The sequence below is a fragment of the Brassica oleracea genome, chromosome C2 (assembly GCF_000695525.1).
Source record: "Brassica oleracea var. oleracea cultivar TO1000 chromosome C2, BOL, whole genome shotgun sequence".
Lineage (NCBI taxonomy): Eukaryota > Viridiplantae > Streptophyta > Magnoliopsida > Brassicales > Brassicaceae > Brassica > Brassica oleracea.
Window position 1 is genome coordinate 20,648,833 of NC_027749.1, and position 15,131 is coordinate 20,663,963.

Below are 15,131 nucleotides of genomic sequence, written 5' to 3' on the forward strand. Positions count from 1 at the left end.
TTTTTTTTTTTTTTTTTTTTTTTTTTTTTTTTTTTTTTTTTTTTAATCCCGAAGGGCGGGTTATCACACTACCTACTTGATAAATCGTGTAGCAACAAAGACTTTGATCTCCCAGACTCCGTACAAAGTTCGAAAAGGAAGAAAACCGAATGTGAAACATTTAAAGATATTTGGTTGCATTGGTTACACTAAAACAGTGGCGCCTTACGTGAGAAAGTTAGACGGCAGATCACGAGCTCTTGTGCATCTTGGAACCGAACCCGGCTCGAAAGCATACAATATGCTTGATCCCGTAAGCAGAAGGATCGTAGTGAGCAGAGATGTTGTATTTGACGAAAGTAAAAGATGGAAGTGGAGCGATCCACAAGAGAAGCCGGGAATGTTCGACGTTACACTTGGGGAATATGGAAATCAGGGTATAGAAGATACCATTATTGACAAAGAAGAAGCTGATACAGGCGAGGATCCTAATCAGAACCTTGAAACTGAGACTCCGGAAGAAGACGCAGGTGAAGAAGAAACACAACTGAGAAGGTCAACAAGAATCACCAAGAAACCATCGTACTTAGAAGATTATATTTACCTTGCTGAAGAAGAAGGAGAACGGCTTCTTCTCTTGTTGAATGAGGAACCATGGGATTTCGCAGAAGCCATGGAAGAGGAGGTATGGCGTGATGCTTGCAAAGATGAAATAGAGTCCATTGTCAAGAATGGAACGTGGAGTCTTGCTGAGTTGCCAAAGGGAGCTAAACCAATAGGTTTGAAGTGGATTTTTAAAATTAAGTGCAATGCAGACGGAAGCATCAACAAATACAAATCAAGACTAGTCGCTAAAGGCTACATACAAAGACATGGGATTGATTTTGAAGAAGTCTTTGCTCCTGTTGCACGTATTGAGACTGTGAGATTCATCATTGCTCTTGCAGCATCAAACGGATGGCAAATCCACCATCTAGACGTAAAGACCGCCTTTCTCCATGGTGACCTAAAGGAGGACGTGTACGTAAAGCAACCAGAAGGTTTTGAAATGAAAGGGAGCGAGGACAAGGTCTATAAACTGAACAAAGCTTTGTATGGTTTGAGACAAGCTCCGAGAGCTTGGAACGAGAAGCTAAATCAGGTTCTTGAAGGTCTAAAGTTTGTAAAGTGCTCAAAAGAGCCTTCCTTATACTGAAGACAAGTGAAGGCTGCAGTACTTATGGTGGCAGTGTATGTCGACGATCTGCTTGTTACCGGTTCTGATGTTCACTCAATTCTCGAGTTTAAGAAAGAGATGTCATCTAACTTCGAGATGAGTGATCTTGGCCTTTTGACCTATGACCTAGGTATTGAAGTCACTCAAGACGAGCAAGGAATCATATTGAAGCAAGAGAGGTACGCAGGCAAGATCTTAAGTGAGACAGGTATGGGAGATTGTAATGACGTGCATGCTCCATGGAGTTCGGACTTAAGCTTTCGCGAGCAGAGGAAGAACAGAGCATTGACGCGACCGAGTTCAGAAAATCTATTGGATGCCTGAGATATTTGCTGCATACACGACCTGATATTGCGTTTTGCGTGGGAATGTTGAGTAGATATATGCATGATCCAAAGACCTCACATGGTGCTGCTCTTAAACTGGTCCTGAGATATCTTAAAGGTACACTCTCGCTTGGTCTTGTCTTCAAGAGGAATACAAGAACAGAGTTAAATGGTTACAGCGATTCGAGCCACAATATTGATGAAGATGATGGAAGATCAACGACCGGTCTCATATTTTATTTGAATGAGTGTCCGATCTCTTGGTGCTCTCAAAAACAAGAGACAGTAGCTCTATCTTCATGCGAGGCAGAATTTATGGCTGCAACTGAGGCTGCCAAGCAAGCTATTTGGCTTCAAGAGCTCTTAGAAGAGGTCACTGGAGAACCGTGCAAGAGAGTGGTGATCAGACTCGATAACAAGTCTGCAATAGCACTCACAAAGAATCATGTCATCCATGGGCGAAGCAAACACATTCATAAATGCTATCACTTCATTAGAGAATGTGTAGAGAACAATCAAGTGGACGTTCAACACCATTCCGGGCAGCGAACAGAAAGCGGATATTCTGACTAAAGCACTTGGAAGAATCAAGTTTAAAGAGATGAGAGATCTTGTTGGAGTTCAAGAATTGAAAAATGTTAACTTCAAGTTTAAGGGGGATAATGTTAGAGATAATCTCGAAGTTAACTTGGGAACCAAGTTAAACTAATCCTACTCGAGTTATGTTTAGGTTAGGAAGTCCTAATGAGTTTAGGAACTTTAGATCTCTATATAAGAAGATGCTGAGATGTGGCATGAACTTGTGAGTTTAGAGATTGTGTGTGAGAGATTAAGGTTTTGAGATATTTTTCTTAAGATTAATAAAGCTAGTTATACTTTATTAAGCTTCTTATACAATCGTTAAGCTCAATAGCAAACTCATTCTCGGGTTTTTTCCTAAATGCTTGTTTACAATTCCCTCGTTGCAAGTTGTTAATTTGGATGATAACCAATTCATAGGACCTATAGAGTTTGTGAATACATCATCATCTCCTACGCTAGAAATTCTATCCCTTGCTAGTAACATATTCATAGGTTTAGTCCCAGAATCCATATCTAAATTTCTCAACCTTGGAGATATAAGTCTTTGTGAAAACAATTTTAGTGGACCAATCCCTAGATCCATATCAAAGTTAGTCAATCTCCATGATCTTAATCTTGGCGACAACAACTTGGAAGGCCAAGTACCAGCTTGCTTATGGAGATTGACAACGGTGACACTTTCTAACAACTTTTTCAGCAGCTTTGAAAACCAAACACTTATTGAAGCGTTGGATCTGAATTCAAACTCATTTCAAGGACCACTCCCTCATTAGATTTGCAATACTAAAGGGTTACGGTTCTTAGATTTGTCCAACAATCTCTTCAACGGCTTCATTCCTCCATGCTTGAAGAATTCCATTGTTTCTCTTAATGACTTGATTCTCCGCAACAACAGTTTCAGTGGACCTCTTCCAACTTGAGGGAAATCTTCCAAAGTCTTTGATCAACTGCAAAGCTTTGCAACTTGTGAATATGGAAAGCAACAAAATCAAGGATGTGTTTCCAACATGGTTGGGATCGCTTCCGTCATTACTGTTCTCATCCTCAGATCAAATGAGTTCTATGGGAGGTGGCATCATCACCATGTGTTCGTTGGATTTCAGAGTTTTAAGAGTCATTGATATTTCACATAATGACTTCACTGGAACTCTCCCACCTTACCAGCTGGCGTGGAATGACCATTTTGAGGGAAGAAGAAGACCCCTACATGACAGATATCATCAACGATTCTGTCTTTTATTTTGTTTCAGGGATTTGGCCATAAATTTTGTTTGCCGAAAAATCAATGGTTCTGAAGTCTTGTTGGATCCCACGATCCTTGGGAAATCTGACAAAGCTGGAGACACTAGACTTATCGCATAATAAGCTGTCAGGTCAAATCCCTCAAGATCTTGGTGAAGTCGCCGACAACCATAGACTTTTCGGCCTCGAAGAAATCTGTGGAAAGATCCAAAGCTCACTTCCTATATCACAGCAACCTGAGCAACTGTCAGAGCCGGAGGAACAATTGTTCAGCTGGGTAGCAGCTGCAATAGCCTACGGACCTGGTGTGTTTTGTGGATTGGTGATCGGACATATCCTCACTTCATACTATCATAACAAGTTGGTTCAAGAAAAACACCATAAAGTAGTCGTTAATCTCATCTGTTGCAGTTGCTATAAGCATTTTTAAAGTGTATGTTGTCCAACGTCTTCTTCTTCGTGTTTATACTGAATTTAAAATATTTATGAACTTTATATTTATGAAGGATCCAGCAACTGTTAAAAAAAAAAAACCATATACATGAAAATAGCATAGCAGCTATAAAAACAAGATAATATTGGTGGAAAGTGGAAAGTGGAAAACAACAAAATTTACACAATTTGAGAAAGATAGAAACCACTTGAAAACCTGAAGTTGTAGTGAAGTTGATATGGTGGAAGAAGCCTTGGTCACAATCCCAGTCTTGACTACACGACCAAACACCAACCTTGAGTGGTCACAATTAGAGCCTTGGTCAAAATAGGCCCATTAAAGATGACTGTGAAGTGTAAACAACTGGGCTTCGAGATAGATGTGACAGTGCAACGGTGCAACCTCTACCTCTACGGTCTCGAAGAAATCGGTGGAGAATCCAAATATCGTGGGAGTCCTAACATCACAACAAACCAAGGAATTTTCAGTGTCAAAAGAACCAATATTCCACTGGTAGCTGCTGCAATTAATAGCCTATGGACCTGGTGTATTTTGTGGATTAGTGATCGGTTATATCTTTATTTCACATAATCATGAGTGGTTCACTGAAAAGCTTGGTCGAATCAAACTCAGTCACTATAACTGTTCGTTAGTCTCATCTCTTGAAGTCTCACTAATAAGCATTTGTTAAGCATATGTTGCCCAACGTCTTCTCTCTGTTTGTACTCCAAAAAGACTTGTTTGTGTTTGTATGTAATTTTATATAATGGTTTTGTAATAAACCCCTTTGTTGGTATTTGACAGTGCATATAAATCTCGTCTACCCAGCCCAGTGAAAAGTCTTCTTCTCTTAAATACAAAACTTCCTATATCTAGTTGTGTTTCAGTGGACCTGTTTTTTCTTCTCTATTCACACTAGCTTCCCCTCCACACGTCAATCATACTAATCTTGCCCACAACGATTTAGATTTCTAAAAGAAAAATAGATATTCCTTCCGTATATCGGACTCTTTTGTATATTTAACTGCCAGAAAAGAAAACCCGCATACATGAAAATAGCGAGAACAGCCGTATGACCCAATGAAGCAAGAAAATAAACAGAACAAAACTTACACAATTATAGAGAGAGACGGAAACAACTTGAAAACCTGAAGAGTAAAGTTCATACGTGGAAGGACTAATCCCGAAAAATGTATACATAACATCTCCATGTTCTAAAAAGTTCTCTTATATCACAAAGCACAACGTGCAATCTCCATCTGTATATGCTTCTCTTCACCAAACGATCAAACAAGGACCCTCGACCAGAGTCTTTGGTCATAGTAGATCCAGTAAAGATGGTTGTGAACCATTGGACTTTGCCGTAGAGGAGCCGGCTCCACCTCTACCTCTTCCCCTTCCTCTTCCCATCGCTGTCGAAGGTGGTGGAGCGAGTTTCATAGCAGGCTGCCCGGTTTTGCTTGAACCGAATATGGAGCTGATGTCTGCTGGCTTTTGGTTATTGTACGAACCACTGTTGAATGATGACATTCCTTGGCTCTGTTTAGGTAACCCGAAAGAGTTTATTGGATCCAGATTACTTGCAGAACTCCCTTGCTGAGGTGGTTTCAGGGAAGACAATGAGGCACTACTGAATGCCCAATTATCATTGCTAGCTGGTAAATTGTTGCTGAAACCAGATGTGCCATTGTTGAGACCAGTAGAAGCAACAGAAACGCTGCTGTTGGAACGTGGAGGCCAGTTAGCAAAAGGATCTAATTCATCAAAACCCGGAGTAGATGATGCTCCTGTGTTCAGCTGTGTCTCATCAGCTATTGCTGGAGCAGTGAGGCTTGATGATTGTCTTGGAGGCCATTCAATGTCCACTGGAGGGCATGTGGTTGGCGCTGTTGCCTTGTTTGGAAAAGTAGACGTGGTCGATGGCTGTGACTGGTTTGAGGATTTGTTAAACTGATTGTTTGTGACGTGTTGGGAGTTTCTCACAGCAGAATCTTTGCTCGGAGAACCCCAATCGTCATCCCAAGCTGGACTGCTCTTCGCTGCAGAAGCAACCTTCTCTGGTGTTTGGCTTGATGATTGTAACTGGACTCCATTGGCAACAGAATGCGGCTTCACCTCTGGTGTTCCAGAATCATTCACTGTAACTCCTCTTTTCTCCTCTATTTTTCTGTTTAAAAAAACACAAGCAGGTAATAGTAAGACAACAACACTATGTGCAATGGTAAGGACGTGAACACTATTCCTAACGTACTGCATACCTGAGAATATCCTTGACAAATAGCATATATTTGGCAAATTGCTGGACGTTAAGTTGTTGGGCAGTGAGAAGTGGCATCATCAGCGTAAGCACATGTTCCGCTGTGAATTCAACTCCATACTAGACAACAATGACACAGAAAGAGTGATGCTAACGCAGATAGAGAAGAGGGAAGTCAAGAGGTTCAAATTTCAAAGATTAAGGTGAAGCTTGAGCATGATTCCTACCTGTTTCAGAATTGCGTTTGCGACAGCAAGGGAACACATAAGGGTAGGTGCAGAACGATCAACAGCAGTGCACCGCTGAATTGTTTGCAGAATTTCGATAACAGCGGGTTTATCAAGCGTTTGAACCAGCTCTGCTAAGCATAGCAAAGCATTTACTCTGACCTGTGCAACAAGTACACTCCAATCAATTTCTCAGAGGATGATAGAATGTGCTTACTAAGTTTTCTCTTTCTTATTTTTAGCTATTGAAGAACACTGATATTAAAGAAAACCAGGCTGAGATGATTAAACAAGTGAATAACATACCGCAGCAACTGTAGTTTTGAGAGCTAGGCCATGAACGCGAGGCAAAATAGCTTGTTTCACAATCTGCAAAACAAGAGAGAATTAGAAAGATACAATAACAAAAAGCCTAAACGTTTGTGACGCTAATTCTGTGCACGCCACAACTTGAAACTGAATCTACCCTTCTGGACAGAAAGATGCTTATAATTGAACATAAGAAGAAAGTATTGAGCATCACCTGACCATCGAGTTGCTTAGCGACAGATGTGGATCTTTTAAGAACTTCCTCCTGTATGCGGACATCGTTATCATTGTAGGCTCGGAGAAGCAAAGGGAGAACATGTGATACAAGATGCTCGCTATCAGTCTGAAAAATTACACAAAAGTATAAGCCACGCAAGGATCTTACCCTGTATGCAATAGAAAAAAAAAATAGTGATTTCAATGCATATATACAATCAGGTATGCAGAAACATGCAGCCAATCTAACATCAATATGGAACATTTCAACCAGAACACCATAATTAAAAGACCATCCAAAAATATATGTGTCTAACTAGAGAAATTGAGGCCATGTATGACAGAACAAAGACTATATCAAGAGTTTCAATGCAACCATTTACAGTGCTAGTACATCTGTCATGGGGATCCATACTTTACACAGAAATCTTTTACACTGATTATAGTTTCTACAGTATTCAATCAGAAGAACTTAAGCAGAAATATACATGTGCAGGATAAGAAAAACATAATGCGGTGAGGAATACACATGGAACAACTTTACCTTGTTAGTAATAAGCTCTGCATGCTTTACAAGCAACAGTAATGTATCTCCTGAAGCAGTGCTCAGAACAGGAACAAGAGCGGGAAGTGTTATCAACTCAAAGTCATTCCTATCCTGCAAATGTAATTATCAGGTTGGTACATTTTATTATCTAGTCAAACACCACTGCTGGCAGATGTATGATGAAAGACCATAGCTAAGGAAACTTCGAATTTTTGTACAAAGTTACAGGTTGAGAAATAACAATGAATTATCCGACAACGTTCACCATTTGTTACAACTAGACAATTTTAGGAGAACCTTTTCTCGGATACAAGAGTAAGTATTAAGGGAAGCTGGTTTTATGTAGAAACCACTGAGACCTATAAATCAACATTAATGTAGTCAAGAAACACATGGACCTATGATTGTCGAATTTAAATCTACCTGAGACTGTGCTATAGTTAGAACCATTGGCAAGATAATTGGTTGCAAAACCAAATTCCGAAGTTCAGCACAAAGAGGTGGAAGCACCTGCAATGCATGACAAACTCTGCTTCGCTTAGTTGTTGAATCAAATATTTTTCTATCAAGTCAGCAAAATAAGTCAGTAAAGTGACAACCTTATACCGTAGTACACGAGAATCAAAATCCTTCCACATATCTGATAATGCTTTTAAGAACTCGGACTTCTGCATGTTGTCTCTTTCCTGAAAAGGAAGCAAGTGTGTTCCAAAAAGGTTATCAGATGTGGAGATACAATTTTTCATCATCTACGTACAGCCAGTCGAAACAAAGATTGAAAGTGAATACACGTACAAGCATATGGTCAAGGAAACGTAGGGCACGTAACCTAGCGTCGCTTCGGAAAAAACTAGATCCTGCAGAGTGAGAGTTCAAGGAAAAGATGTAAGTAAGAAGCTGAAGAAATCAGGAAACCTCATCAAGATTATGCCTTCTTACCTGTGAAATCTAGTGCTGTTGGTCTAAAGGTTTCGTTCATTGATAGCATTCTTTGCAAATCAGATACCAAGTCCGAAGGTATAGATGAGAATGATTCATTTGTTATATAGTTCAACGTGTTCAGATACTGCAAGAAATTTCGAGATAACGATCATCAACCACAGGAAACTAAAACTACTTCCAATATATAAAGCATGAGAGAAAATGGCGCAGGCAGCATATATCTCAAGGTCAAAACTAGGGTTTTGAGGGTTACCATCTTGACATTGTTATTGCAATCCAACAAGGGTTTCGTCGCAACCAAATGATAGGCAAGACATCCAAAACTGAAAATGTCTGACGAAACTCCAGCTGAAGGACTTTTACTGCGCACCAGTTCAGGTGCAGTGTAATTTAGGGATGGCTGGACCGGTAGTATTGAATCCTCGACATCATACTCCTGCACGGTCCATATCAAAAGACAAGCATCATCATATCTCGCTTGTACATTTTAATACAGGAAGTATAACTACAGAAGTCTAGTAACACTTAAAAGTTTAAACTCACAGAATAGTGGAATGACTGCATGTTATCTAAATTCCCAGCTTGTGCTGTCGAAATAGCAAAGCCAAACCCGGCAAGCTTCCAGGAACCAGCTGAAGTAATGAGAACATTCTGCAAGGAAGTTACAAAATCCACATGTTAACTAAACATATACATACAACTTAGAAAGCAAGTAAAAAATTGAAAATTTAACCTCGGGAGATATGGCTCGATGGATGAGTTGAGCGTTACTGTGGAGAAAGTTCAGTGTCTCAGAAATCTGGAGCAGACCATGCTTCACCTCTAACAAGCTCATCTCCTACACAATCATAGCAAATAATAAACAAAACAAATCAGCATTACTAAGAGAACGGATAAGTTTTCTAGCTTTCTTCTGAGTTTGATTCGCGAGTTTCTACACAACAAGAACGGATATATACTAAGAGAGGACAAGAAAGCTCACCATTGACTTGAGATCTTTGGGCACATCAGCCACATTCTCCACATTCCCAAGCGCGTTAGCCACGGAGGCAAAGAGCGGTTCAGTAACCAAAGCCATAGCATTCTTGTTCTCATCGAGCGCCTGCACCACGTGCACCACACCTGGATGCCTCAACCTCACCAGCTTCCCCGCATCCCCACGGATCAGATCAAGAAACGCGTCTTCCGCCGCCTTAGACAGCCCCGCTCGGAGACGAGCCTCTGATAAAGCGCGCTTGTCAAGCATCCACACGCAGACCGTCGGGTACTGCTGCGATCGCGTGGCGTCGCGCGCCTTGGCTGCGTAGAGCTTCCAGGTGAGGCCGGGGCCGGCGGAGCCGATCTGGTGGAGGAGCTCGTAGTCCTGGAGAGGCTTGGGTCCCGTGACTTCCTGGACTGTGGTGTGAACCGTCTTCTCGATCACGGCGGCGGTTCTGGCCAGAGCTTCGGTGAAGGTTTTCATGTTGATCGACATTTTCTAACGGATTTTGACAGTTTCTCCGTGAATGTTGTTGCAGAGGAGAGATCTAGTTGGGATCGAGGAGGAAGACGATGGAGGATTGAAGCAGAAGTCTGGATCGAAGATCAGATCGTCTTCTTCCTCCTCCCCACCCCACCTCCTCGTCTGATTGATTTTTATTTTCCTTAATTGCAACAAACAGCAATAGTCTTTTTTATATTTCTTTCTTCTCTCACTCGTTTTTAATATTTTTATTTATTTGCTAAACCAGTCCTTGTCCATAACTTGAGATGGAAGTAACCTTATTATTGTCGGCGGTTATCAGTAGTTACAGGAGCAGCAAGAATCTTTGAAATGGTGAAACCGATTCAAATCTCCCAAAAAAGAGATACGAGATACACTTGACTTGTCATCATCTCCCAATAGAGGAGGACGATGATCGGAGCTCCGGCTATCAACCGGTAAAGCCAAAGTCTGACCCGTCGATGTTCCCATTTTGTCCTTTTAAAATAAAAGTTAAAAAATTTTACTGTTATAAGATTTTTCCTTTTAATTTTTTAATAAACATTGCTATAAAAGATAAAGCCGCGACTGCGAGTACCAAAACCCTAAAGCTAATAGCGGCGATTTCACAGGCGACATCAAGCTCCACCGACGCAAACTCTTTTTCTAGGTACACTTCTCTTCTTCTCCAAAGCTTCGAACATCATGGAAGGGAAGGGAAATTGCAGAGACTTACTTGAATTGGAACACAAGAATCCGTCTTCTTCTTCCTCCTCTGCTATTGATTCAGCACTTTTGATCCGTAAGGAGAAGAAGAGGGAGGCTCCTCCATCGAAGCCAACGACAGCTCCAGTTCCCAAAAGCGAGTTTCTCGACAAAGTTAAAGGCTTTCTGGGGATCATGGCGGAAGCTAACAAAAAGTTGGAGCAAGAAACAGAGGAAGGAAACTCTGAGGCTTTTGATATCGAAGCACTTACGGGGAACGAATCTCAAGTGATCGAGATGGATTTGATGCTCGGTGTTGCTGATCTCAACACACCTGAAGCAGTCAGTGCGGCTGAAGCAGCTATTGCCGGTAATGGTGTGGCTAACAGAAGTGGAGGAGATTCAAGCAGCGATGAGAGTGATGGTGACCACGACGAAGATGATGATGATAAGATGTGCTCTTCAGGTGAAGAAAGTAGCAGAAAAGGAACCAAGATCGTTGAGCTCTCTTGAGATTCATCAGTTGTGTTTTGTCGAAAAAGAAACACTTGGCAATTATGATTAGTTATAACCGTGATACTGCCTGGTAACTTGTCTGTCAATGGAGGCTTTTCCCCCATCGATGGACCAACGCATTTGAGAGTAATGGCTGCACATGTAGTAACCATAGCTTCTATAGAATCAATTAACCATAGATAAGACACGTTTTGTATAGACATACAGATAAGTCCAGACGCTATATTCTTTCGGGAGGGGGTTCTCAGCTGATGCTCTTTCAACATCAAGTTTCTTTAAACCTGTAATCTCAAGCAGGGGAGACTCTATTACATCTACTTTTTTTTCTGGTAGAAACTTGCATGAATAGAAGAAAACAGGATTCGGAAACCAACATAATACTATTTTGGTTGTGAAAGATTAGACTGAAGAAGATATATAGTTTTGCAAAATGTACCTAGGGTGGTCCTGGTGGAGCAGCTCAATCTCCTCAGGCTTGTCATTCAACTTTGACATCACCATACGGGACATACCTGAGATCGTCCAAAATCATACAAATCAAAGTCCTGCCGCTGCAATCAAACTATAAGATTGACCAAGAAGAGTTGACGGTTTACCGGATTTCAGACTCCATCTTCTCACGAGCTCTGACCTGAGCATAAACCGATATATATATTCAGATATTAAAGAGCAACTAAAGGTAGCCAATATGTTGAACATATTTGCAAGACAAGTTAAGGGTGGTAAGGGCTGGTAACTGTTCACAAAGTCAAAGAGCACCCATTTCCTGAAAGCCAGAAACAAATGATCAATCATAATCTGTAGTAAAAGAACATCTTTTAGAATATTTACTTTCACTTTTGCCTATTGTTAGTTTCGTTATTTCCATAACTTTCTTTATGTAATACTTGCTTACCAAGGCGGGTATATTTTTTCTTTTACTTTATTTTTAAAATTTTAATTTTCATATTTATATTTTTTTGTAATGATATTTGTATTTTTTTGTAATCATATTTGTGTTAATTTTTTTTAATTATTACTAATAAACACATAAATATACTTAAATTCGAAATTTGTTGCGATATTTTGTATTTGATAATCATTTTGTATGTTTCATAAAATAACCCGTAGATAATCTTAATAGTAAAAACATCAAATTGTTGTCATATATAATAACTTTAGTTAACCTTCACCTTTCCATTAACATTAAACTGTCGCCATATTTAAACAACTTCTTAATGTATATATTTTATCTTTATTTCAAATCATAATTGGTGCCATATATAATAACTTCCAGAGAAGTGGATTCCACCTTTTGTGGAAATAAAGTCGATGATAGTATTAAAAAGCAGTAAGAAATGTAATGAAATATATATTGATTGAAGTATTTATTAAGATAATTATTTATATGCAGTTATAAAATAATTAGTTGGACACAACATTTATTAGTAGGTCATGATCCTGTTTTAATAGTATTGATGATTTGATTTCAATAAAGATCATCCATTAGAGATCAAGAAAGGAGTTGTCGTTTCTTTTAATAAACGAGGAGTGTTTTCTCGAATTACCGTAGTAGGAGTTTTGTTAGTATTCTTCAATAAACTAACATCTTGATAGAGATCATATATAGTGGTGTCTATCACATTATTTTATAGCAATGTCACAGAATAGTACCTCCCATACAGAAATCAAGTTTCCAGTTAAGTCCAGCAGCTTCAAATCTGGAACAGAGGAAGCAAATGAAACAAGCAATGTTAAAAAATGTCCATCTAAATGTATTGAGCATGAGAGACGAGTGTTCTTACTGGGTAGTACTAATCCCAAGTCAGATGAAACTCCAAGAGAGATAACACCAAGATAAGGAAGAGAAGCATTGTTAAGCTCCTCAAATCGACTTAACTTATCCTGGATCTTGTACCCTCCCAAAATCTGATTCGAAACACGTTTGTTCTTTGCAGACATAACATACATTTCCTCTAACAACAACAAGAAAGAGCAATATAAAATTATGTTATCATTTGAACAGTTATAGGTAGAGAAAGAATCGTTCGGTGTTAAAGCTCCAATGCTTGAACAATGATACCACAGCTAAAAGCATCTCTAATGCAACTCTTTTTTTTTTCACTGGTATTTTATTAACAAATGCCAAATTTACAAAAGGCTCATTAGAAGAACAAGATAAACAAAGAACTAAAGGGGCAAAACAAAAGCCCAGCCGAGAAAGCCCAACAAGAGAGCCCAACAACTGATCCTGATCGACACCACGTGTACTCACAAAAACGAAGAAGAGACACGCGCCGAGAGAGGATTACGTCAGCTCCTTACACCGCCATTGAAGTCGTCGTCGGAAGTCAAATCGGTATCCACCGGAACATACCAGAACAGGATGCACGGACGACACATCTAACAACGACACAAGCAGAAAAGGGCGATTGCCATCACATCAAAGATGAAGGTGATTTAGTTGAAGGAAATCGATCTAGGTCATCAGAAAATCCTAATCCACAACAGATCATCTTTATTGATTCTGATAAGACCGAAGATGGACCAAACCCATAACAGGGGAAGGAAGGGCCATTCCGATGAAGATCGAAACTCAACTGAATCGGAAGGAAAGGTGTGACGCCGGAGGCGGAGCCAGCCAAGCAACACTGAAGGAGCCATCGCCTGCTGGAAGAGAAGCCGGCCAAGTCGTCGCTGAAGAAGCCGCCGCTTACCAGAGTCGAAGCTCGATCACCGGGAGTCAGAGCCGGAGAAGGAACCGGCGTAATCATGAACCTCTCTCAATGTCACCTCCGTGAAAGGTTTTTGGAGAGAGAACGGAGAGAGGAGAGAGGTTCAGATTTTTTTTTCTAATTTCGTATCTCTAATGCAACTCATGTTTTCCTTTATATATTTCTCTAAAATAGAGTTACACTATTATAGAAAGAAATATAGAATAATGTTATCATTTCACTCTAAAGATAAAATAAAAAATTAACATACCTATATATTTTCATGTAACTCTATTATAAAGGTATATCATTTGAGCAAATCCACTTTTTTTTTAAAGAATGTTAAATTAATTCAACCAAAAAAATACAGTTTAGAACCGAAATTGCTTGTTTGAGGAAAACAAAAGTTTTACATTACAGATTTACAGAGATTAATTATCTAAAAGAGAACCATGTTCCCATGGCCCCTTGGTAAACTGAGTTGGGCCGATGATCCATGCTGGAAATGCGGTTTCGAACCTGTTTATCAATGAGTTTTATAAACCCTGATGCAGGCTAATGATCTTCTCCAAACCTTCTGCCATTGCGTTCCTTCCATATAGCATATAAGGAAGCTTGAAAAACATACCGAAAGAGGAACAAGTCCAGCTTGCTTCGTTTTGTAGTGGAAAATATAGAGGGGAAATAGGGTTGGGTTAGATATGGTTTAAGATTCTGTAAAGGAGCAAAGGAGGCAGAGGCCTATGAACGGCCGTTAGCGGAACAGTTGTGTTTCCCGTTGCCGTCTTGATCCCAGGCAATGCCGATCTAGGCTCCAGAGTATCCTTCAACAACTCCAACGAAGAGTGAGTGGATTCGCTTCCCAATTTCAAAAGACTCGGCGCTCATTTCGCAGATACGGACGATCAAAGAGTGTACGGAGTACGGACGCTGGCTTTCTCACGGGACTGCTTCTCGATGATGATGGGCTTCAGACAAATGTGGGTTAAAACATGTTGGGTTTATTACATCCTTAATAGTGCTGTTCAATATGGCAAAACCGAACCGTACCGAACCGAACCAAACCGAAATAGATAATATGGTTTGGATTTGGTATATACCATACAAACCGAATGGATATGATTTTTAAAAAACCGTAGGATTTGGATATGGTTCGGTATATAACCGATAAAACCGAATAAAACAAATAAAACCGATCAAAAAATAGAAACATGTAAATATGTATATATTTTATAACAACGTATGAAAATCATAAGTTATTTTTTTTGCTAATAACTATTAGCATATTTTTTACAGTAATAAAATAGTCCTGATTTGTAAAACACTTGAATTATAATTAAATAACAATTCATCGCAAACATGCTTCTTATTTTCTTAGTCTTCTTTTGATCTTTTTGCTTTAATTTAGCATTGACTAAATTGAAATAAAGATTATAAATTTGATGATAACAATTAGTGGAAATTCTTCACAATTTTTTT

The 15,131-nt window shown here is 39.6% G+C and overlaps 2 protein-coding genes and 1 pseudogene across 2 annotated transcripts; 2 read left to right on the forward strand and 1 right to left on the reverse strand.

Annotated features, from left to right (window-relative positions):
* LOC106323668 overlaps positions 1 to 3,775 on the forward strand; it is a 9,437-nt pseudogene extending 5,662 nt beyond the window's left edge.
* A 1,001-nt stretch (positions 3,776 to 4,776) lies between these two features.
* LOC106327295 (SCY1-like protein 2) lies at positions 4,777 to 9,750 on the reverse strand. Its single transcript, XM_013765418.1, has 14 exons — positions 9,259 to 9,750; positions 9,010 to 9,114; positions 8,820 to 8,927; positions 8,530 to 8,712; positions 8,274 to 8,400; positions 8,130 to 8,191; positions 7,934 to 8,020; positions 7,758 to 7,844; positions 7,332 to 7,445; positions 6,786 to 6,914; positions 6,569 to 6,631; positions 6,263 to 6,424; positions 6,037 to 6,155; positions 4,777 to 5,945 (listed from the first exon to the last, which is right to left on the reverse strand). Exons 1-14 carry the CDS (start codon positions 9,748 to 9,750, stop codon positions 5,096 to 5,098), a joined length of 2,688 nt encoding a protein of 895 aa, XP_013620872.1. The 3' UTR covers positions 4,777 to 5,095.
* A 591-nt stretch (positions 9,751 to 10,341) lies between these two features.
* LOC106325690 (uncharacterized protein C12orf45 homolog) lies at positions 10,342 to 11,730 on the forward strand. The gene has a single exon (XM_013763750.1). It carries the CDS (start codon positions 10,444 to 10,446, stop codon positions 10,954 to 10,956), a length of 513 nt encoding a protein of 170 aa, XP_013619204.1. The 5' UTR covers positions 10,342 to 10,443; the 3' UTR covers positions 10,957 to 11,730.
* Positions 11,731 to 15,131: the final 3,401 nt, after the last annotated feature.

Coding starts and splice junctions, on each gene's coding strand:
- LOC106327295 (XM_013765418.1), bottom strand. CDS start 9,750: ATGTCGATCAACATGAAAACCTTCACCGAAGCTCTGGCCAGAACCGCC. Junction 9,115..9,258: donor CCAAAGATCTCAAGTCAATG/GTGAGCTTTCTT, acceptor ATGATTGTGTAG/GAGATGAGCTTGTTAGAGGT. Junction 5,946..6,036: donor TTTGTCAAGGATATTCTCAG/GTATGCAGTACG, acceptor TTTTTTAAACAG/AAAAATAGAGGAGAAAAGAG.
- LOC106325690 (XM_013763750.1), top strand. CDS start 10,444: ATGGAAGGGAAGGGAAATTGCAGAGACTTACTTGAATTGGAACACAAG.